The sequence below is a fragment of the Apteryx mantelli genome, chromosome 7 (assembly GCF_036417845.1).
Source record: "Apteryx mantelli isolate bAptMan1 chromosome 7, bAptMan1.hap1, whole genome shotgun sequence".
Classification (NCBI taxonomy): Eukaryota; Metazoa; Chordata; class Aves; order Apterygiformes; family Apterygidae; genus Apteryx; species Apteryx mantelli.
This window is the reverse complement of record NC_089984.1, coordinates 31,780,143-31,805,708: the sequence shown is the minus strand read 5'-3', so window position 1 is coordinate 31,805,708 and position 25,566 is coordinate 31,780,143. Positions and strand designations below refer to the sequence as shown.

Sequence of the window (25,566 nt, the reverse complement as noted above, 5' to 3'; positions counted from 1 at the left end):
TTGTTGTTTCTGAAACTTTCTGAACGAATTCAAAATGTGCTGCACTGGCTTATTAGCTGGGACAGATTTAGCACAATAGGACAGGACTCTAGATAGTATAAAACCACTTCTGTGTACCCTAAAGGCAACATGACCAGTATTATCATACTCACTGGCAATATCTCTCATCTCACACCCTGTTTTAGCAGCACCTTTCCCCAGTGGAATAACCAGTAAATACACAGACAGGGCAACTACCCCAGAAAACCACAAATCAGAGGGTGCCATGCCCTAAGCTGTGAAGATGGGAGAAGGCAGGATGATCATGGGACAGGGAGAGCCTGTTCCTGTCACCAGGGTCAAGCCAACCATACCCTGCAAACCTGGACGTGGGGTTACCTAAACAGAAGTGCCACAGTCACCCACGGAGACCATGGCAATATGGGAGCAGGGTCACTTGTTGGGAGAAGGAAGGAGACAGGAATTCAGTTAAGGGAGGAATGGGAAACAGCATAGAGAGGGGATGCAGAAGGCTTCCAAACTCTACTCAGGTAGGAGGCTCTATTCCAGTAATTCCCAGCACATCTTATTCCACAGCTGCTTTCAGCACATGCTCCTACAGGGAGCGTATTTGACCACAGTATTATTGTATGACTGGGCAGCTCTCCCACGAACCTTGTTTGTCTTGTATTTGATGCATGACTGAAATGTCATTCCTGCAAATCAGTGACTCAGTAGTCACCGAATAGTAGGCAGAAATCATTTAGTCCAGCAGATTTATACCCGCTCGGGATTTGACCTGGGTGTTTATTACACAGAGAACAGTAGGAGGAAGGGAGAACATAATCAAACACATAAACTTGCCTGAACCATGAAGATAACACGGCAGGAGAAACCCAGCACTTCAGGTAGCCAATGCACAAGCACAGAACTCATCTCAAGGAAGATGTTTTTCCCCAGACAGAATACCAGCTGACTGTCCAGCAAGAGAGCAAAAAGCTTCTTTGTGTGCTTTGCAGGCCACAAAACTCACCAGAACTGCTTGCTTTTTAAAACCATATAAAAAAAGTTAAAAAAAAAACCCTTCTGCCATTGAAATTCTTCTATGATAAAGATAATTAATAGGAAAAAACAAGGTTTCCTAAGTAGAAGGCAATATATTAGCATTCCAAAAGCACAGAGCATTAGCTACTCTTTAATTAAATGATTTCAAAGAAGATCTTTGTATATAATTGCTATAATTTAGATGGAAACAATACTACACTAAATGTAATTAGAGGAGTGTGAACAGAGAGGGATGTTTTCCTCTGTGCTGCAGAGATGGTTCTGGGTCACCTGATTCCTAAAGTGGTAGCTTTTTTTTCCCCTGCTAATAAAAAGCTTCTTAAACCTGATCAACCATTATGATGCTGCCTTCAGAGATAAGAGCTACTCATATGCAGAGCAGCTAGCAAGCAACTGAACACTACGAGCACTACTCGCCAATAATAAATGCAAACCAGATGCCTACGGCACTTTTTGGATGGAGAGACCAACCAACATGATGAAGGTTACATTACATTTCAGGATAACTCTTGGCAGGTTTGGAACTTCTATCAGAGTAAGCAAGTGTAACGAATGGAAGGGAATTCTACATTATCCATGGAGCTCTGCTGGACTCTCAAATAGGTTTCCATGGGAAGTGATGAAAACCCTTGTCATTTGTGGAATTAAAAATAGGCTAGACAAGGCGTAATAAGGAACAAACCCTGCCCTGACTGGGCAAAATTAGGTATTGCAGCTGAACCCTGCTTTCATCAGTTTTGTAAACTGATATTTTGTAAACTCGATATTTTTCCAAAGTGGCTGAGGAGCATGCACACATCCCCCTCCACCACCTCTGCTTTGGGGCAGCCATGCCCAACAGAGAGGGCTGAGCAGACAGCAGACCTGCAACATCTTAAACTGCTAGTGTTTGTCTTTCAGTAAGTGTTCAGCATTAAGTGCCCCAGTAGGCAAGTTTGGATTTCTGTATCCAGTGTGCTTGACCTAGGAAGAGCTGTATGTAAAAGGCAAGACAGAAGACAGCGTGTAGGAGATTACCTCTCCTTGCTGGATGAGGATAAAAAAGCCTTGGATACTTATTACCTCAGCAGTCTGAACTGATTTGTTCTTCTTTTTCAGCCTGTCTCTTTTGGAAACAAAAAGCAAGCCCCAAAGAGAGAGATGTGAAAAGAGTTGGTGGGAGTTTATTTTTCTCTCCCCAACTGGTGAGTCTTCACATTGCTTTAAAGATACCATCATTTATCTTATCAGGCTTCCGTGTGTCTTTGTTTCTCATTTACTTGGTTTGCTCACTAAATTTGGGAGTAATTTTTTTCTAAATGTAGTTAAACTATCAAGACAATATAGGGAAAAGAGGACACAATGTACTACGAGTTTTGCCTCAATAACCTTGTCTACCATGGTCTAACTGAAAGCTCTTAATTGCTCATTGAAGCAAGACAATAGAAGAGAGCTAGGTTTTCAAGAACCTACTCTGAGAAGACAACAGGAAAAGCCATGTTCTGATTTTTTCATCTAAGTAGTCTGATCTGGAAGGCCTTGAGAAAAAATGAATATAAGAGCCCAGATGGCATTTAGACAGAGTCAGTTTCCTGACTAAGCTCAATTTAACAGAGGTTCTCCAATCTAATCCACGGAATGGTAATTTATATTACTGCCTTTACACAGGATAGATTTTATTCTGTTCCTCAGAGTAAGCAGTTAAAACTCCACTAACAGAAAAGCATCTTCTCCACTGGCTCTAGGCACAAATCACAGTGAAGCCATTGCTAGGAAACCACAAAATGCTTCCCAAACCCTTCTTTAGAGAAACAAGGCAAGGCTTTTATTGCCAGGGCTGGGTGTCATTAATTTGTAACAAAATTACTAGGAACCTGGAAAACAATTCTGAAATGCCTGCAGATTCATGATGGAGTCATTCTGGAAAAGGTCATTGGTAATGCTGCTATAATTAAATCTTTCATTAATTTTTTACATACACAATGACTTACAAATGTGGTATACACTGACTGGATAACCTTGTAGAGAAACCATTTAAATGGCTTTTTACTTTTATACAGTATTCTCTTGATGAATTACATTGCTTTTGCCTTGTCATTCCTTGCATTGTTAATAAAGTTGTGCATTTATATCATTTAATACTGCTCATTCCTGGCAGGTCAACAGAAAACCTGGGATGATTTGAGGGTCACAAGATAACAACCCATCTACCTCTAGGCCATAGATTGAATCCCTGTCCCTGCCTAGGTATGAGAAGAGGATTTTCTCATGTATTGCTCTTGTATTTCTCACAGGAAGGGCATGAATTGTATCTGTCTGGATCCATCTCTGCTGGCAGTTTCAGATGAGCTGCCCAGGCACGGAAATAGAAATGTCTCCTCATGCCTAAATCAAGTCCTCTTCTATCATTTTTGAAGTAAACTGGCAGGACATTATATGGAGCAAGCGTTCACTGCAGCTGTCTGTATTTGGTTGGGCTGGTCTGGACACAGATGGAGGACTTTTATCTTCAGTAGTCAGCCTTCAATAGTCCTTTGCGTGTTATGAGAGATAAGGTCAGAGTACCTCGTAAGGACTTGTGTTCTCAGCTGTGCCCATCAGTGAGCCAGAAGACTGAAGATACAAAGAGAGGAAGCAGTTGCTAAGGTCACCTTCACTGGCCTGGACTACACAAAACACCAAATCTGCCTTCCTTTCTGAACTGTCAGCACTTTTCCTTCACTGGACATCATCAAGGTGAGTGAGATGAAAAGACATCTCATTTTGCTTTTAACAAAGTACCGTGTGGGCCCTGAAGTCAGTCTTTACCAGTATTAGGCCCTACAGAAAAGAAAGCTTGTGATTTAAGCATTTTGAATATCTAAGAACAAAATGGAAGAAAATAGTGTAATACAACCACACTTCATAGCACCTGTATAGATAAACTGCACAAGGACATAGATGGATGGATCAACAGAAAATTACATAGAAAGATAGCTAAATATACACTTTAATTAATAATACTGAAGGAAAAGGTAATTGCTGTGTCATCTTAAATAGACTGTTTCATTTAGAAAATCCTGAAACCAAACTTTTTTTGTTTATTGTAAAAGAAAAAATGCATGCGGATGAAGTGTCTTAGCAATCAAAAGAAAAAAAAAATCACCCAAACCAGTAAATACCTGAATCTGTGCTTTTGCTGAAAGTGCTTGTCCTCTCTTTACTGTCCAGCAAACAAAAGCATATGTTGCTACTGCTAAATTTTTGAGAGTTAACTAGGCATCATAGATTACTTTCCTTCCCGGCAAATATCACCAATGTGGTTTCATGAGTAGGGGAGGAGGGGAGGCTTGGCCAATGCTACCCACAATGTAGTGGCATAGCACCGATTGGAGAGTTCTCCACAAGCAGCTTGGGCAGGTAGCAGATGGACTGAGCCACAGAGACACCTAGAGCAGGTTCCCGCAGCACCAGCTTGGGCCCGTCAGCATAGGAGTCGGGGACCACAGTTATTCATATCTGGTTGGTCTGCTCCCATGACCTTTAAAGCCATTTAACTTCTGGGCATGATGCATTTCTGTGGACCTGAGGGGTTGCCAGGTAAAGCCTGCACATTTCTAAGTGCTGCATTTCCATTCCCATGGCTCTTGATGACAGCACACTTGAGAACCAAGCACTTCCACAAGACCTACTCCGGCACTTACACAAGCAGCACCAAGACAGAGCTAAGATGCCCAGCAGGATCTGAGCTAGTTATTGCAGTTGGTTACTCTATTTCCTACCTCAATGCTCCAGGAGAACTGATCAGCTTGGCATCAGCACAGCATGGCGTGAATACCTGGAGCCAGGACAAACCAGTTGCTACCCTCTTCTAACCCAGGGGGCTGGGGAACATGGAGCAGAGATATGGGGTGGCCTAGATGAAAGAGCCAAGATCCAACCAAATATATTAATTCTAGCTAAGAATTGACTATGTCCCTGTACAAGGTTCTTCTTCTTCCATATTTATCACCTAGATTTGGTTTGGATTTTTTTCCCTGTTAGTCAGATTACCCTGGCCCTACATTATCTGGGATAACAGTGCGTCTATGCTACAGATCCTGGCTGCAGTGCACACTTTTACAGAAAGCCTTGGTACATAAATGTCAGCAAAGTGATGGAGGTATATTTATGCCTTCTGAACCAATGAAAGAAAATGTTGACAATTTTGCCCCCCAAAAGAGAGCTCTGAAGCCATCTGGGTCTAAGAAAGTAGCACTAAAGCGAGACTAGCTCCTACGTGCAGGCTGAGCTGTTAGGGCTGAACGCACACAAGAAGCAATGGAACAACTGCAAATTGTGCCGGTGGGGTTAGGTTTTATGAATGGGGAGTGAGAGATGAGCCATTCCCCACAAATTAAACATAAATCAAGACTTTAGAGAAAACCAAATGGGCTGTGTAACCTCCTGATTGTTTTTTATTAGGGTTTAGATGGAATTAGCATTAAAGGAGGTCACTGGTTATATAGAAATTGGATGGAAAGAGAGTGACAAGAAAGCAGAACCTAATTGAAAGAGACACAGATCAGCAATTAAGGAGAGCGGAAGAGGAGCCAGAGTTATACTGTCTCATGACGGGCAAGATGATGCAGGGAGCAAGAGGCTGAAAATGAAGGAAACATAAAAGATGAAAGATGACACTGAAAAGGCAGACAACTGCCAACAAAAAAACACTTTCTATTTTTTTTCTGAACAAAAAATACGGTCGTTAAGAGCCACTTTGGAGCTTTTAATTCAGTTACTTTTGTCTGACCTATAAACTAGGAACAGCAGCTTCAGGGCAACCAGGTGATGATTGAGGGCTGCTGTACTTCTGTCTGTGGATGGGAAAAGAGTAAGAGAAATGGCAAACTTCTTCTAGAAAGAAAAGATTCATTTTCTTCCAAATAAAATATACCATTCATTTGGATCTCGATTTTCAGCTAGTGCAAATTAGCATAACTCCCATAGACTGTCTCAGTTATAAGGAAAATTCCCCAATCTATTGCTGCTATTCAGAGGTAGAAAAAAATAACAACAGTGAAACTACCAAGAATATGTCAATGGCAGATAGCAGCTCCCATGATGACAAATTTGGGAACAAATTTTCTCAAGAAAATCTATGTCTGTCTTCTGTTTCCCAAGCGGAAGGGTCAAACAAAAATTTCATAGAATTTCTTATGCAGATGAAATTTGATGAAAATGGTTTATTTCCACATCCAAATGAAACTAAATGTCACAACATGGAGATTTCCTATAAAAGAGAAATTGAAGTGTTGGCCAGATTCACCCAACTAACAATCCATATTGAACTGTTCATGGAAAGCTGTCCCACTGCCAAATTCCAGGTCAGGAGGGAGAGAGAAGATGGGGCAAAAGAAGAGTTTCTGTGAATAGAGAGAAAAATCAAAATCCTGCAATAAAAATCCTGCAATCATGGCAGACCCTTTTCTCTTGGCTTTGGAATACAGTCCTGGGATTACTCATCACTCAATGGGCACTTCCTTTAAAGTGCCAGCGTGAGAGGAAAACTGGTGCAAATGACATGGTACAACATGATCTCTTAGTTAGCAAGTAATGCCAAGTGCAATTAGCAAGTAATCTGCAGAACATATAATTATGAAGCAGACCTACTGCTTGGGCTCGATTTCCCCATTAGCTGCATGAATACTGCACAAAGCAGTGGGGGAGACTTCTTCCCCCCCCCCCCATAAAAAGCACTATCAAAATAAGAGTTTACTGAATGACAAACGGAACCTTTTGAAATCTGGTCTCTTAAAAATTTATTGCCAATGTTCCCAAACCACTTTACATGACAATTGCTTCAAAAGAAATCCCAGCAACATGAAAGGCAGTGTGAGACACCTGGGAAGGGGGATGGGAAAGCACGTTAATTTTTAATGCTGTTTTTCAGAAGTGTTCTTTCTCTTCCCTGAAGTGCTCTTGAAAGACAACCAGCTTCTGACAGTTTTGAAACCTGAAGATGCTGCCTCCCTCCTTTAGAAAAGATACTGGCAGGTATCAGCAATCTGAGTTTTTTCCCCACTAACAGGTGTCTGGTCCCAACAGAAGCAGGTGTTGCTCCTTGCAGGAAGCTGGATAACACAGCATGTTCAGTCATTTCAGTCCTTCATCCCCTGCAGAGATTTCCAGCCAGAGATGCCCAAGCCAAATGCAGGAGCTGTTGCTGAGAAAACACAAGCCCCAAACGCATGCAACAGGCAGCTGTGGTGATCAGGCTGACAAGCCTGGCACAGGGGATCAGAGAGCAAGAGAGAGGAAGGTTCAAAAGAGGGGATGAGATCTGAGTCTGGCTGGGAGACAGTGCGAGGAGGTGGCTGATCACTTATAGTGATTTCACACGTTTGGGTCACAGCGATCATGAAAACCTGAAACCAGGGAAGCCATGTACAATGAACATATGAGGACAGGCTCTCCTTGGGGATAGAGGCTTACAGCCCTACTTGAACCATATGAGATGCTGCAAACTACAGTATCACTGTTCTTTAGAGCTCATCTCCACCACTCACTGCAGCCAGATGACGAAGTATCTGTTAGTTTGAGTGAACTCTGCAGACAACCTTACAAAGCAGTGCTGAGCCTTCACAGCTCCCAGAGAAGCTGGTGAGCTGTGCTGCTCTCTGCCCTGTGCAGGATTAAGGCCAGGCGGAGCAGAAGAGGTGCTGAGGCCATGCAGTTTGTCAGCCCCTAAGGCTGCTGAGATGCCCTGATGAAATCAGGGCAAGCAGAATATATCATAACCTGCCCTAACAGAAAGGTGAAGGACTCCGAGGAGTTGGAATAGGTTGCCCAAAGAGGCTGGGGAGTCTCCATCCTTGGAGATACTCAAAACCTGACTGGACATAGTCCTGGACAACCGGCTCTTGCTGACCTTGCTTGAGCAGTGGGGTTGGACCAGATGATCTCCAGGGGTCCCTTCTGACCCCCACTATTCTGTGATTCTGAGTGTGTGTACAGCACCCTGAACCCAGCTGTGCAACTCATACCAGGCCTAAGTGATTAGTGAAGCCCAGCACACCTGCTAGCAAGAGAACAGCACAGAAGCCATGGTCCACCTGTCCATGTTTAACAGCATGAGAAACAAAGCACATTAGACCCTACATGAGGATGTCTGGATTGTATTGTCATCCAGCAACCCTCGTCCTGTTAGTCAGGGAAAAGAAATCATGCTTCAGGCAGCTGCTTATTCTAGCTCCTTCTGTTGGGGCTTTTTTCATTCACTTAGAAACAAGAGAGCCCAGAGGACACTCCAGACAGCAGGCCTTTCCCTAGTCCTCCTCCCTGCATGTGCCTACCTCTCCATACACCTTGTCTGAGCGTTACAGACACAATTTGGCCTCCCTTGTACTTCTGCTGGGATCTTCTTCCCCCTGGGGGATGAGGAAAGCCTGAAGGGTAGGACATTCCTTTGGGACTCAGGAGACCTGACTTAATGCCAAGTTTTCCCCACAGCCTACTGAGTGACTGACCAGAGGCAAGTCCCTTGTTTTGCCTCAGTTTCTCTATCCATACAGTACAACTAACAATGTTGATCTTCTTAGCATAATATTTGTTCTACTGTCAATAAATAGCACTTGACCTCAACAGGAATAATATCTGCTACAGAAAGCCAGAGATATACAGTACATGCCCCAGAGCCCAATGCCTTATCTGTGTATTATGGCTTCTGCCAGGAATCTTCTGAGTACATGTTGCAACTGCTAGAAATTGATCTCATGTCATGCATGCCCTTCCTTTTCCTAAGGCCCAATAAATCAAGCAACGCTGGCTGGGAACACCTACTCTAAGCAGATGTTCTTATCACCTGATTAGCCTATTCAGGTGCCACAGAAAGACCCCAGCTCGTGTGGCAAGTATCAACAGCACAATCAATATTGTGCCTTTGCGGGCTGTTTAGGTGAATTCACGCAGTAATCCAAAGGCTAACAAATAGAGTACTCTTCTGGGGGGAAGGGAGATGGGAGAAGGAGGAGACACTGATTAATCTGTGGCTGTTAATAACATTTGTAAGTCTTGCAAATGAAGATAATTATATGGGTAATCAATTGTCTTTCTTCAGGGTATAAACTGATCATCCACTAGGATAAAACAGAAATTCTTATAACACACATTTCTTGTCCATTGTAAAGTCAATTGACAGCATTAGCAAAGCGATCGCTTTCTTGCAAAGCTATTCATTACTTCCAGAAAGGATTTGAAATAAGATCAAATGATCGAGCAGCTCACTATGGCAAATGCCAATATCCTCTCAATCATTTTAGTTTCCTCACTTAATAACTATATTGGTAATTTTTGTTCTCAGATTAAGTTCTAAATTTTACTCTTCTTTGTGTGTGCAGTCATTATTTTTACAGAGTCATTTTAATTTCATGGATCCTGTCCTGAAGAGTCCTTATGTAAGTTTACGCACTGCAGTTTGCACAGCCCCATAAGCAAGGACAGTGCAATGAACTCACAAGGACACATCAGAGTCTTGCAATAAAATCCATAGCCAATAATAAAACCAGTTACACCACAAACAGATATTGCAATAATCATAAAGAAGACAGGAAACCCAAAACGCAAGATAAAAACACACTGAGGAGAACAAATTAAACCTTCCAGCACTTTCTAGGTACCAAGTGGTAACTAGGCAACTTGGATAAATCAGGTCTTAAAATCTGCCCTTCCTTTTAGTAGACTTGAGAGCATGCACAGGCTGGAAAACAAGCTTTCAAGCCGTGATTCCCAAAAGCAATGAAGATAAATAAGGACAGAGGTTGGAGTCCTTCATCACAACAGCCCCTATACACTATCCTTTCTGTTGTTTTGTGAAACCTCAAAGCTGCGAGCTGTGTTTAGCTTTCTACAGATCTCCAGCGAAGTCCCTTTCCTTCAGATCTCTTCATCAAATCCTCTGTCCAGCTCAGCAGCAGCAGAGATTGCAGAAGTAAATCTGGATTTTTTCTGACAGCTTCTTTCTTTCTTTCTTAAGCAGAGTGCAGCTAAGAGAGACCAGACAAGTGGCAGGAGAGTCTGAAGGCCTCTGCTCTGCCACAGGAATAGAGTAACACCGTGTCTGTGACTCTTCTTTGCTAATGTTGGGAAAGGCCTCAGTTCCTTCTAGGAGGAACAACCTCTGGGTATTTCCATTTCTGACATTCACTCATTTCTTCTCCTGTTGCTGGGACTGCTAACCAGCTATGCTAGCCAGCTATGGAGGATGTCAGAGGGTGAAGGCTGGTTCAGCATGGAGAAGACCATATCCTTTGACCACCTCCCACCTCTCTGTTTTCACCTCACTTCCCTCAGGACAACCACACAGAGATGGTAGACTCCACAGCTCCCTACCCCTACGTAAAAGTGCAGAACCTTTCAAGGACATCGTGTCAGCTTGTAATTTTCTTTCCCATATCAGCTTTTAAATGTGACAGCAAAACTTTAGCAGAAGGCAGTGCATGCTGCCTTGCTTAAAGAGGCAAGATGATAATCACCTTATCAGAAAGTGACAGGAAAATGACTCTTGGCTCCCACATAATTTTGAACTCAGTGGGAGCCTGGACCTGGGAACTGCTGCCCATCTCTCATACATAATCCGCTACATCTCTGCTGAGTGCTATCCAGAATCTGTCCACATTATCTTTGCACCTATACATACTTTGCTGATGTCTTCTACAAGACAGTCAGTACCTCGCAATAAGAATTAACTCATAGAACTCATTGCCACACAACGCTGTGACTACTAAAGGTCTAAAAGCATTCAGGAAAAAAAATCAAAAAATTAAAAAAATCCATGCACATCTTAGACATACAAAGGCCAAGAAAGTCCCTTATTTGCAAACATCTGTAGATAAGGAAAGTATACAAGGAAAACAACATTATATGCTTTTTATATTTTCAGTCTCATCTACTTGTCACTGTTGGAGCAGGGAACTGAGCTAGAGGGACCTTTGGTCTGATTCAGTATGGCCTGTGCTCTTAATGCTCCCTTTCTCACCTCAAACCTCTCCTGGCTTCCATCTCACCTCCATCATTTTCAATTACTCACTCATTCTGCCCCACTCTTCTGCTACCCAGTGATGGGTTGCAAGTAATTTCATAGGTCTGCTGGAAAAATGTTCCCACTTAACCCCTTGTAAAGCCACAGGGCCATGCAAACAAGAAGGTGTTGAAAAGGGCCAGGGCTCATAACCTATTCATTTACAGCCAGGAACATTTTCTCACGTATGCATAGCCAAGGGCAGCAGTAACAGCAATGCTGGCAGACTAGCTTATATTAAATCTTCTCACTGAAAATGTTAATACCCAATGATGCATAAACAGATATATATGGATCATTAAGTATACATATATATAAACACGTATATATTTATACACACACACATGGATGTGTCTACATAAATATATATTTATCAGCAGAGACAAACTTAATGATCCCTATCTGTATATGAGTGTCTGCACACACTCATGTATAATGAGACGACTAAAATGATAGCAAAGCACTGCAGGGCTGTGAAGCAAAAAGGTTATTTCTGTTTATGTAGGTTTGGAGAGATGCTTAGCACAGGAGATGAAGTGGCAGGGATAATAATTAGGAGTCAGAGCTCCTAATGGAACAACATAAAGCCCTTCTCTGGACCCACCAAAGCAACTTTTCTCCCACTTGAATGGTATAAACTAGCAACTCTGGAGAAAACACTGCCTTTGTTTGTATACCATAATCCACTAGAATGGGAACACAATTGGATTCCTTTTCCCAGGTGGACCACCTTCGGCGAGTAACATCCTGTGCCTATGGTTTGAAAACACAGAAATGTTTGTATCGCTAGATCCAATCCATAAGAAAATAAAATCATTAAAAGATGTATTACTCTCCAGTGAGGGCAGCAGGACAGAAGTTAGGAAACTTGCGCTCTAAAAGACTAGTGCTTTCTAGGCACTCATTGGTTCCCCAAAGAGCATGCCTAACCTATCATCCTTACACATTTGAGTTATTTTCCTAAAGGACCCTTTGCTTCTACAACTGCTTTCCTCACACCCCTGAAAAACACTGGAACGTGCTCTGGCACACATCTGCCAAAGTGCTGCGACACTAAGGAGGCTGAACCAGCCACCTTGTCAGACAAGACGAGCGTCGAAACAACAGCGAAAGGAAGTGCAGAAGAGGATGATCAGCCAGGAATGGAGGAAAGGGGACTGGATTCACCTGAACCCCAATTAGACCAGCTCACGCTGTCTCGTGGTACTACCCTGTGTGCCACAAAACTGCATCCTTAGTGGAGCCTGCTCAATGATGCTTTTAAGGAAATTAGTTCATCCTCACATTGCTATAGCTATATAAAATTAGAGAATCATGGAATAATTTAGGTTGAACTGAACCTCTGCAAGTCATCTTGTCCAATTCCATCATAAAAGCAGCTCCAAATTCAAAGTAGACCAAGATACTCAGAATCATATAACGCACCCACACACAAATCCACAGATTTTACCATACTGATATGAAATCATTAAGCTGTTAAGGACTGTCTTGGGACACACATACTTAGCCCAACACCTAGCATGCTCCTACAGCACAGGTAAATACTGCAGCTGCTCACATAACATGAAGCAGTATCAAAATCTATGCTAAAACCGATGATACTTCCAGAAGGCCTACTCTGAGGATGTGCCACAAAATGAAGGCTGGGAATAACAGTCATTCTACTGATATAGTGACTTTAATAAAATCATATTATGATAATATTGTTAATAATGCAACATAGTAATAATAGTTGGGTTGTAATGACTATTTAATACACTTTTCCCTCAGGACATTATTTTTTGGAAGTAGTTGAACACAGACCATTTTGATGCAAATCAATAGCAAAGATTTTCCCTACCAGGAGTCAGCCAACAACACTAGAAGGAATATTTCACATTCTCCACAACAAGGGACACACTCCTTAAAAGCCACTCACCTATTCAGTTCGACAGTACTTAAATATGAGCATAGACTTGGCCCCTCTGCCTCAGCCCTGCTTCTACCCACAGAGCTCCCAATGACCCTACCCTCAGCTGGAGGATGCTGATCCCACACCCACGCATAGCTCCCATCAGCTTCTTGAAATCATTGGGTTTTCTACCCACAAACACAAATTCCACATACCTCCAGTCATCAAATGTTATCCTGGCTCAGAGGATGGCCAATAGCACTAGAAAGGCATTAATTTCTCCTAAGTCAAAGCCTCCACGAGCTCAGCATGATCCTGCTCTGCACTTATGGATCAGTACACTAATATTTTCACTGCGAGAAATACCTAAGTGATCTGCATAGAAACCATTTTGAGATGGGCTCTATAAACGAACTCTTTCCCTGTTCAGTTCCTTTTACTTTGTGGATAGGAATTTCTCTAAACATTTATGGCAAGCATGATGTGAAATTTCTTTTTATGGCTTTTACAGACACTTACGAATAGTTTTAAAAATTACTCACTAATGAGAGTAATAAAAAAAATAATAAGAAGACAATGTCTGCAAAGATTCCAAAAGAAAAACAAGTCAGTTCTCAACAAAGCTGATGCACAATATTTGGGAAGATAACTCACTTCCTACTTTCTTCATCAGAAGACTATGGAGTTAAGTAACAATAATCTTAATTTTAAAATGCATCTTTCATCTCAAAAGAAAACCACATTGATTTATCAAGTAAATGGGCTAAATCCAAAGCTAGTTGAAACTGATTAGCTTCATTGATTTCAACGAAGGCGTTGATGTTCACATTTATATGAGCACACAACTCTGTGTGTGTGTGTGCGTGTGTGTGTGTGTGCGTGCACGCAAGCGCGTGCATGTGTGTGGTTGGAAAGCAACAGATATCCAGCACTGTGACAAAGAATGTCACAGAAAAATACCACATTAACCAGCACAGAAAGTGAAACATTATTGTTTGGAGAAAAATATGCAGAAAGTGAACAGAATGTCAGCTCTAATCTTCAGCCAGGGACGTGCACATATTCCCCCAGCAGAATGCTAACAGCACTGTTTTGAAAAGGCTCACAGGTATATTATACACTGTTGTGTTTTGCTCTTCTCTACAAAAGTAGGGGCAATATTTGCAGACTGCAAAATATCAGATGTACAGATAAACCCCTCTATGCAAACACATACTCCACTTCTATGAAGAAAATGAGCAACTGAAGCCGTGGCATGGTGTTGGAAGAAAGAGGAAAAACTATCACCCATACCAAAATGGAAATAACCTCTGTTCCCACAGGAATCTCAACAATTTTCTGTGAAATAAAAATGAAGGCTGCCTTGTGCTGTCCCATCATTGTTTGGGAAGCAAACTCCAAGTCACCATCCTTAAGAGTGCAGCTCATATACTTTATAGCCATAAAGGATAGCCATAATTATTTAGCCTGGCCTTCTGAGGACAATTCAGCACAGGAGATATAGATGAGCTCTACAGGAGTTGGCTATAGCTTCCTGATTATCAAGATATCCAAGACTACAGCACCAAGACACTTCTCTCATGGCATAGATGGCAAAGAAGCCAGCTTCAATGACTCTGCCAGTGGAGAATTTCTCCCCAGCCTATTTCTTGAAACTAAGGTGAGCTTTCAAACCTCCAAGTAAAAAGCTGTTCAACTTTGTGTATAGGACATACCTTACCACGTAGTTACATCAGTTTGTGTAAGGTTGATGTACATATGATTTTTGAAAGACATACCAACATGAATGACATCCCAACTGGAACAAATTCAAATCACTAGCAGAAATGCCCAAGACATGAAACTGTTATCTGATCCAAGCTTCCTAAGAAACTGGTGACAAACCTACATAGTGGTCTACACTCACTCTGTCACCACCTATGGCACCAGCAATGAGATACATTTACCCATTCCTGCCATGGAAGTAGGCAGATTGACTGAGGCCCAGAAGACAACATACAGGGCCTGATTCTCTTTCCTCTTGTAACCAGTGTAAATCTGTAAGAACTTTCCTGTGTAAGGTACAAAAAGCAGGATAAACAAACCTACTGCAAAGTGAAATTTATACTACGTTTCCGGCCCCTGAGCTAGAGTGTTGCTGTTGTTGTCTGATGTGTTTAACCAAGGGCACTCCTTCACACCACAGCAGAAATGCTTCCCAGGCATGCCTCAGTCTAAGGACAGCATCTTAGCCACCCTGCTTTCTGATCCTTTTCAGAAAGCTTGCCCACACTGCCCCAAAAAAGTACAGGTAAAAAGGCATCTCCGCAAGCAATTAAGGCAGTGCACCCAGTCCCTGCTTTGTTCAGAATCCCAGAGCAGAGCGCTCCGACCTGCTTTGTGCTAGAGGTCAAATGACTTTTTGAAGATGTGTTTGAACTTTAAATGTTCCCTGTCTTCCCCGATTGATAAACTCAGGTCCCGGCCTGTTTTGAGTCCAGATCTCTCCACTGATTCTGTCAGCCTTACCCAGCTCTCCAGCAAGCACTTTTGAGGGGAGGAAGCTCCAAGCACCTTCAGTGCCAGCACAGGCTCTTCTTTCCACAGTATGGGCAGAGCGTAACCTACTGCATATTAGTTCAGAAAGGTTATTCTGAGCTCAGCTCTGCATATGAATTCTTTGAGCTTATGCTAAAACTGGATGGACAGCCCGCAATGTGGATGAAAGCAATGTGGTTGGGGGATATTCAAACCTGCCAGCAACCTCAAAAGACAGTGAAGTGGCACAACTAGAGCAAGCACAGAACTGATGACAGATGCAACTATATGCAACTCTGGATTCTGAAGAGCACTGCAGACCCTGCAGTCTCACAGAAGTGTTTGTGAGAAGGGTCCACTGGACTTTGCTAGTCTACCCTCTTACTCCAAATGAAACTGCAGCCAACTACAGATCAGGTCAGATGGGGCTTCACCTAGCCAAAGTCTGAAAACTTCCGTTGATGGTGAAACCACAACTTTTCTGTACCCTGATCAGGGCTACATCACCCCCCAGGGAAGCAGATTTTCCTACTGTCCAGTCTAAATTCCCAAGCCACAGCTTGGCGCCATCACCCCTTGCTATACTTTTTGCTACTACTGTGAGGAGTTTGGCTCCATCGTCATTGTCACATGAATGCGTGGACACTCCTTCTGGGTCTGTGGCCATCAGCACAGATCAAGAAACATCACTGTGCATTCATGCAACGCTACACATGTAGCTCCACAATGCTGCACTGCACACCATGAGGCTCACCATGTGCTTGAGGATCTCCATGTACCCTTTCCGCCACAGCATTTAAGGAAAGTTAAGAGCTGCTGTACTTACGTCATTATCTGGGTCTCTATGCCAGGGTCCACAAGGGATCCATCCACAAAAAGCGGGGTTGATGTGAAACTGTATTTACTCCAGGTTCTTCCCTCATCAAAACTCACCCTGGGATAGAAGCAGACAAGATTTATACATATAAAAAGCCTTACTCTAGTGCAACTGAAGCAGTTAACTATTGGCTAAGGTTTGCAAGCTCCAGCAGCTGGATTTATAGACAGGCACCAATGTTTGCTGCCTCCCGGCCCACTAATTCATGTTCTTGGAGTACTTTGAAAGATCAAAGCCTTAGAGAGTATAAACTATGGCAATAAGGACATGGATATACTTGTTCCAGCGGTATATCAGACCTCAAGGGATCAAGGGACATTGCCAAGTCCTACCGCTGAATCTACAAGAGCACCTGGCATGAGGAAGTGCTCAGGGCATATACAGCCCTGGACTGAATGCACAAAAATTGCTGTCACAGCCGTGGGACGTTTCACCCCATGCCAGTGCCACATAGCATTAGCTACAATCTCTCTAGCCCCATTCATATTTCTTTGTCTGCCATTTCAGAGGTGGCCTCCATTTTATGAAAAGGTGGAGGCAGAAGGCCAAACTGAACCTCTGTCACTGGTTAGTGCAGGTGCTCTTTGCCTATCACAGTTGTAAAGAAAATTGCATGCTGGTTAAAATTAAAGCATTTTCCTTCCTAGTGGCTGAGAGTGTTCACAGTGTCTGTGATAAGCCAGGGTAATTCAGTGGTTTCTGATCATCTGTTGTTACCCACAACTACCTTGTGCCTTATTTTCTGCTTTTATCAAAAGAGGGCATGTATCTTAACCCATCTCTGAGGGGCTTGATTGAATCAGAGTTAGTACATGCTTGCAGATTAGCAGAGGAGGGTTAGCAAAGCCTGCTCTCACCTATACCTCAGCAACCCCTATATCTTTGACAGAACTGCACATGAGTAGGTGGAAGAAAAGTCTAACTGACCATGCCAGCAGACAGTCGGGGCCCTGAGGGCAGTAAGAGGCTTTGCTGGCCCTGATGAGCCTCCCCTGGGGCCTCCTCATCCCTGTCCATGGCCCAGGACCCCATTTCAGCTCAGCCCAGGGCCGTCAGTCCCTGCCCCAGTGATGCCATTGCAGTGACAGTCTCCAGCCCTGCCATGGCCCTATCCCTGCCCCTGCCAGGCCCCAGACCCGCTGATCCCGACCTGCAGGAACCAACTTGCCGCCTTGGCCCAGCCCCACCACCACAGCCCTGCCTGGCCATTGCAGGACTGTGTCTGATGCCAGTCACCCTCACCGTGCCTGACCCAGACCCCAACCCACGGAGTGACTGCGGGGCCCAGCCTCGGCCCATCCCTGTCCCCACAGAGGTGCCCGATGCTGGGGCTGCCCTGCTCCCTCAGGGGGCAAAGGGAAGGGTCCTGGCTGCGAGATCCTGTCCTGCCAGCGCGGGGAGCCCCCGCGCCTCCTGGTGCCCAGGGAGCCGCCGGCCTGTGCAGCATCCCGGCAGACTGTGCCCAAGAGACTGCAGAAAACAGCCATCAGAGGGTCTGCACAGCCCCTGTTGTATCATAAAAGACAGGTAACCTGCAGACTGTTATCCTGATAGTCGGCATCCAACTCCCAGAGCTGCTGTTTTATGTTTATGAGCAATTCCGAAAGCAACCAAGTTTCTCTCTGCCCCTAGATTTTTTACACAACTGCTTCAGCACAATTTCTGCCCAGACTTTCAGCTCCAAGTTCTAGCAGCAAACGAAAAACAAATAGAGAAGCACAAAGGTTTATTGGCTCTAAAATTATTTGATCCTCTCCCAGCAGGGTTATTTAAGAGTTCTCTGTAATTCTAGGAGGTACCTGGGCTGTGAAAGCTGACATATTATGCTTGATGGACATTACCAAAGGGACAAATATGGCACAAACTTCTTCTCTGAATAGTGGGAAACATTTCTGATTTTAAAGTGAGCATAAAATAAAACTTTGTCTTATTTTCCAGGCTAGGGGAATTTGGGAGGTAGTGTCTGTGTGCATGCACATGGAAGGACAGGATCACAGTTTGGAACTCTGCTTCTAATGAGGGCAATTCACTTCTACATTTTAAACTCATGTATTTCAAGAAGAGATACTCATTTGGTCAGGGTATCCTTCCCAGGGTTCCCTTAAGATCTGTCTCTTTAATTCAGCATACACAGAAATATATCTCAAGGGTTTGAAAGAACAGTTAGTTCACAAGATCCTCAGTTGCAGTTCACAGTCACCAGAATAGAAAAGCTGAAATTGTGGCTAGCAAGAGCAGAGTATGCCCATGCCCACGATGTATTCATTGCTCAGTGAAAGCTGGCATCCCTGTGCTGTGAACGCTCAAGAATTATCAATGGGAATCCCTACCTCATCCTCAAGACATGATGACCATCACAGACATTTTGGGAAGGACAATAAAATATTTAAGAAAGGGTCACTCTGCTTAGGTCCTTCAATAAATCCAGAAAGGATAATTACAAACTTCTAAAGAAAAGAATTTCCTCCCCTACCTTTCCTCCTCCCCGTTCTCCACTTCACTGATAAGAAGAGAAAGGGGAGGCCATAGCCATTCTTACAGCATAGGGCAAATTAAGCATGCTAACACTGAGGAGTTGGATTTGTCTGAGAGGGTCCTGACAGAAACTGAATTCTCCCAACTTCAAATAGGCAGCATCAGGAGACACTATCTGAGATGCTACCTAAGGACAAAGATGCCAGTGTGAGATCCATTATAAACAATGGGTTACATTAACCCAAGCTCTCTAATACAGAAATTCAAGGCTCATAGAGACACCATTCCCTAAATACCTACCTCTAATAGCAGCTAGCAAAACCTTCACCTGATAGACAGTGTGCATCTGCCATGAGAGGAAGCTGACTACAAACCAAAGACAGAAAGCTGGGGGAAGAATAGCATACCAAAAGCTTATCTGACCCAAATCTATTTATTTAAATGTATGTATCTTCCCATACACCTGTGCATTAGTATGCTGTTCTGCCTGCACGCTTATCTATCTAAACAGCATTTCAATTTCTGGGGAACAGCATGCTTCATTAGCTTAGCTAAAGTTCTCTCAGCTTTTCAATTATCCACCCCTCTTTTCTCCAGGATGAAACTTATTGTACAGTGTCTCCGCCTGAGAACTAATAGATATACATGTACCCTTTAATCTATTCCGCTCCTGCCCATAAAACAGGTGCCTACTGAGGCAATGTGAAGCAAATTCCAAAGCCCCTAAGGGCACAATTTTGGAGGAAACCTGTTGGAGTTTATTCATAATGATGCTAAATCACTCTTCATTTTAATACAGTGGGCCGGACATTCATAGTACTACTGCACATGCCATTTCATGAGACTTGGTGGAAAGGGAAAACATCTGAAAGGAACCTTTCCAAGGCAGACAAAGGGGAGCTGGGTACTCAGTTCCTATGGACAGTCAGCCTGTTACCAGAACTTTCCTGACATCTAAGTACAGGCATTTGTATATAACTGGCTCTGTAGGTCAAAGGAGCCTCCACAAGGAAAGACTAAATTAAACGGGACAGTTACACCTGGATTGAAGGACATACTTGTAAATGGTTAATACATGGTTGACGACTCTTTCACTCTTCCATAGCTCAGCTGGTAACAGCCTGAAGCACCTACTGCTGGTGGTGACTTCTGCACTTGGCTAACAGACACCTCTCCTCCCTTGGCTTATATTTAGTCTGGTTTAAGGACTTGGATATGGTCTTCTTGCTGTCCTCTTTCCTGAGGGCACTTCAGCTACAGCTATGACTACTGAGTTACCTAGCAGAGGCAAATGTTTCTAGTCACATGATAACACGCTCTAACCACAGACAGAAAGATCCTGAGCAGAGAAGAGTTGTATTCCAGAGGAAGCCTCATTATGGGGCATGGAGACTGCTGACAAGATGATGTGCTGGCCTACACTGACCTCTGGATCTGACTCAGTATGAGCATTCATACATTCCATTATGATTGCAACAAGTTTGCTTAAGATATTAACAAATCATCTGTTTCCTGAACATTTGAAAGGAATGTAAAAATCATCACCCTTATTTTACATGTAATGGCCTGCTTGTGAATCCACATGGAGGCAGTAGCAAAACTACACCTCTTGAAAAACACTTTGTCCATTGGACCATCCTACCCCTTACCCTAAGAAGATCCTAGAAAAATTACATAGCCTTAAGAATATGATCCAAACACGTCCTGTGGATAAAAAATCTCCTCTCATGGTAAAGTTAAAGAAGTCATTTCTTTAGCTCAGGTAATAAAAATATGTGCTTGAATGTAGTAGATTCAAACTTTAGTAACTACATATGTTGGAGACATTCCAGAGTTATCTGTCAGGTCGGGAATACAAAGTCCAAAAATGTTTCATATTGAAAAAGTAACCATTTATGATCTTAAGGTACATCTCTGGAACATTAGGTTGTGATGGATAAAGACTTAGCCTCAGTAATGAGGTCCCCAGCTTGTGAATGACTGTAATTTAACTGAAGGAGTATGTTCAGTAATGACTCAGGGAGAAGAGACCTTAACACCTCATCACTGCTGCCAAACACCATTGCTTTCCTTTTTCTATTTGACTGAAGGCCACATTTCCTCTTCTGCATGAAGTGCATGAGATAGACATGTGCTTAGCACCATCAAGATGAGAGATGATTCACTTGTGCAGACTGGAATACAAAACTTGGCTCTGAAGGCTATTTCTATTTAATTCACTTCTGAACAGCATTAGAAGGTGGGTAGGTCAGTCCATTAGCCATGCCTCTTTTTCACTCAAGACCAGAGACTGAAGGTGATGCTAATACATACATTTTCTGTAAACAGCAAGGTTAGCGCTGAATTTCAGAACGCCTCTCTCCAACGTTTAGCTGGGGCAGGAGTGAGAGAGGTAAAGTCTAAGAGGAAAGGGGGGGGGGAGAAGTTTGAGCCATATCTTTAGTGCTTAGATTGTTCTAATGCACATGTAATGAAAACAGTATCTTCAACTGAGAAATCACCTTGCCTTCTTGCACCCCCCGACCTTATTCGGTTAACACTACTGTGTGGGGAAAACGACAGTGAAATCCTACAGGAAACAGTGGCATTAGCAAGTATCTCTACTGTTCTTCTCAACACCTACTGCCCTGGCATCTTCCTCCCTTTCTCTGTCTTACTGGTTTAATACTAAATTGTGCAAATGAAAAAGCAAAAGTAAGGGGACACATCCTCACAGAAATACCTGGAGCACAAAGGATTGCTTCTTATTGAGTATATATGTATCTGTTAGCAGAAAGAAACCCTGCCTGAACTCTCCTAGTACATTATTAGGGCAAAGAGTAATTCATAAAGGTGTGTGAATATGTATACAGCCATTATATTTATATAATCAATGTATACAAATGTAATATATTAATTATAATTATGTATCAATTACAATTATAAATAATGATATAATTCTATGTTTTATTATACAATTATAATATATTAATATGTACAATAATCATTATATTAATTAACAAAACCAAAAAGCTGGTAGAAGACAGATAAAAATTATCTCATTTGCTCATTTTGTAGAAACAAGAAGATGTAGAGCAGGGGATGCAAGAGATGTTATCACCGATGCCAACTTACCACATCAGAAAACTTCTCAAAGTAACAAGTCTCCTTACCACAAGTGCTGAATGGGCATTGATGTGTGTTTCATGGCCACAAGTGCCCCTCCCCAGTCCAGAAACCACACATTGTATTCCTCCTCGAAGATCTGCAAACCAAGCAGGTACTGCATGAGTGTTCCACACCATTGGAAAGGGAAGACTCGGAAGATGACTAGCAAAAGGTTCCATGCTTTCCTTGCCTCTGCAAAACATACCTGTCTCCAGGAATTTCCACCATCAGAAGAGATGAATACGCCAATATCAGTGTAGGAAAGCTCAGAGCCAATGTTGCCTGCAACACAAGCAAGCGTCAGAAGTTCTTGTGTGGAAGGACACAGAACCGCACTTTTTCAGGAAACCAAAAGTACTTGGTTTGACCAGCACTACTTTGCTGTTCTTCATTCTATTCTCATCTGAAAGCAACACCATGGGCAGGTAGCAAGACTCATTTACAAGAGCTGTGCAAAAATGAAACCAGTATCAATTTGAAAATTAGGATCAAAGAGAAATGATATTACCAGCTTACTTTCTCAGCAGATTGCACTGCATGTAATTGCAACAATGCAAACCACTAAAGTCTGGCTTATTCTAGCTAAGAACCTACATGAAAAACTGTATATGAAACTACCTGTCCATTTGGTGCATAGAAATCATCAGAATGGTTATACAGAACAGTGGCCACTGTCCGTGGCTACAAGATATTCCACTGGACATGCATTTTTCTCTGAACTTTTAAATCTTCAGGCTCTGGCTGGTAAGTTGAACCTCTGCAATCTGGCAGTGTCTTTGACATAGGTAATATTACCTGTATCACCACTTCTTGTATAAAGGAGAACAGCCATAGGCAAGCTGATCTGGTCCAAGTCAGTTATTCATACTGCTTTCACCTCAGCTGTATTTAAAGGTGAAACCCTGGCCCCACTGAAGCCCATGATTTCGATGGGGCTAGAAAGTCAACTCAGGATTCTGTCAAAATGCTCAACGTAAAATATAACTGATCTCAGAATCTGCAGCCAAACAAATAAAGCTTCTTCCCAAGTCTATGAATGGTTTGCAATGAAGAGCTATTAATGAGGATTGTAATGTAATTAAATGCTAGCTCCTGTTAAAGGGAACCTTGTTTGTTTAGGTACAAACCTCACCTGGAGGCAGAAAGAGTGCAGAGAATTAAGCTGCACCAAATGACTTAGCAGCAGAGAGACCGAGACCAGGCTGAGCAGCATTTTAAACAATGTTGATTGTTTTCCTTGACCTGAAACTAGCCCAAACTGTGAGTCCAAATTTACTAGTTTACTCTGTAGGGCTCTTAATTTTAATCTTGTCATTTCCATTCTGATGGAAACTGTTCTGCTGACAGTCCTGTAGGGTGCACAGCTCCGCATTCATCACGTGGTAGAGAATGGCTATGCCTCACATCAGAGCAGCATTCAGAAAAGCTCAAACATCAACCTCAACTGCATGTACAGACAGCACAGTACAATACTTTTTGGAGACACTACCTCAGGACTTGAAACGAGTAATTTATTTTCAGAATCCCTTTTATCAGATGGCAGAGAGAGCCTCAACTCATGGCATTATGCAGAGTAAATCACAGACTTGGATTAAATTGCCACTCCCTGGAACAACAATTGCAAGAGTGAAGTCCAATAATTGAAAAACTTGTACACACTCTGAATAGACCTTTTTAGCTCATTCCCAGCACTGCACTGAGGTCAGCATCTTGCCACTCTCACACCTTCTAAGTGAGATTATTTTTAAAGCACGTATAATTTCTGCAGAAGGGAGAACTAATATTTCTTCTTTAAAAATAGCAAAGGGAGAGGATTCAGTCTTACACATCTGTAGCATCAACAGGAGCACAATAAAAACACACTAATGAAAATGTTAATTGAATTTCTGACATTTAATGCTGGAAAATGAGAAATTAAAACCCAGGTTGATGCACTTCTGTCAGCATCATGGAATCCAACTAGCCACATTGGTGTGAGAACAGTTTCCAAAACCAAAACCTCTAGCTCAGGATTGCAGGATGATTTAAAAAAGGCTTTTCCATCAGTGTTCAGGATGAAGGAAACACCACACTGCCAGCTACTTAATCTTATTCCTTGATATCAGTAAGAGTGACCAACTGCTTTAGATGAATGCGCAAGAAAATCCTGCAGCAGGGAACCATATAAAACAACAGTCTACAGGAACATCCAGGCCCTATAGGTTAATGACAACGGATCTGCTGTGTCAGTCCAAAGGTCTGTCTAACTCCTATCACGTGTGGAAGCCCTCAAGAATTAGATGTTGGCTTAAATGCAGAAGCATATGTTATGTACCACTGTACTCTAAATATTAAAACAACAACCAGCTTTCCAACCAGGGATTCACAGATTGTGGCAAAGAAAGGAAGTAAAATGGTTAGATTCTATTGCTACCACTTCTATCTGTCTGTTATTCTCTGTAACCTGGTTCCATGATTTCCTTCATTCTCTCTACGTAGCTTCATTCAGCTACGTGGATTCAAACTCCACCAAAGGTAACTAACTCCCAAGCAGGTCAAGAGGATTTGTATCAAGTCTTGGTACTGGCAGCTCTGCAACTGGATACCAAGAAATAGATCTTCTCTTTGCAAGAGTCTGACCTCTGCCCTCACATCAAGAGTCTGAGTTTCCCATCAATACTGGAAATGCACCACTGTGAGTCAAAGAGTAAGACATCTCTCAGTGGAGGGTTTGAACAGTCAGTCCTTGTGAGAATAAGTTGCAATGCTTGCCCTTGAACACATTCACCAACATGATAAGAAACTCCCACTGTTGAAAACTGGTTAGTAGAAACAGATATGTATATTCCTACCAGGTTAAGCTTTTTATTGTACAAGGCAGTAAGGCTAAAATAATTAAATTAATTGTTAGACTGGGAAAGCACTCATCCCATGCACTGGCAGCCTGAAAAGAACCTCATTGACTAACAATTTAGATCACTGCTTAGAATCTCACTGTCCTGCTGCCTCTATTTGCTTCCTCAAAGGTTAAAGAATAAAAGCCTCTGCAATCACAGCATCATGAGCTCAGCTTGCTCCTATGCATCCATCTAGCAAGTGTAACCTGCCAGGAGTGATGACTCCACTTGGCTAAGCATGGGAAGATCTGGAGGTTTAAACCAAAGTATCTCACCCTGTTTGGTCTTGATCAGTGAACTGGAAATCACACTGTTTCCCTTGTTGAGCTATAAATGTCACGACGAGAACCTGTCTCTCAGGTTATGGCTTACTCTGGCAGACACACTGGAAACACAGAGGAACAGGAGAATGGAAATGGCTGGAAGAAACAGCGTATATTCATACGGGCAATAGGCTAACGACACAATTGCAAGCCACTGCTAGACTGAACAGGACAAAGAAGAAAAACTGACAGAGATTTAGAGCTAAACTGAGCCTTGGAAAGAATAATCAAGCTCTTGGAACATATTTTGTAACACACTTACTTTGGGCTTTTATTCACTTAGCTAAGTCCTACCCATACTACACAGTCAAGTAAGACTAGGCTGATGTTAATGTTCCTCTGCAGAGAGCGTACTAATGCAAGAGCCTCCCTATGAAAAGGCAGGGCAGCATACATACTCG

At 42.7% G+C, this 25,566-nt stretch overlaps 1 protein-coding gene across 1 annotated transcript in view; it reads right to left on the bottom strand.

Moving 5' to 3' along the window:
* The window catches only part of SORCS3 (sortilin related VPS10 domain containing receptor 3), a 315,056-nt gene that overhangs the window by 38,851 nt on the left and 250,639 nt on the right, over positions 1–25,566 (bottom strand). The window contains exons 12-14 of the mRNA XM_067300219.1: positions 22,172–22,248; positions 21,972–22,063; positions 16,294–16,401 (exon numbers count right to left, since the gene is read on the bottom strand). Coding sequence (XP_067156320.1) covers positions 16,294–16,401; positions 21,972–22,063; positions 22,172–22,248 — 277 coding nt within the window. The remainder of the gene's footprint in view (positions 1–16,293; positions 16,402–21,971; positions 22,064–22,171; positions 22,249–25,566) is intronic.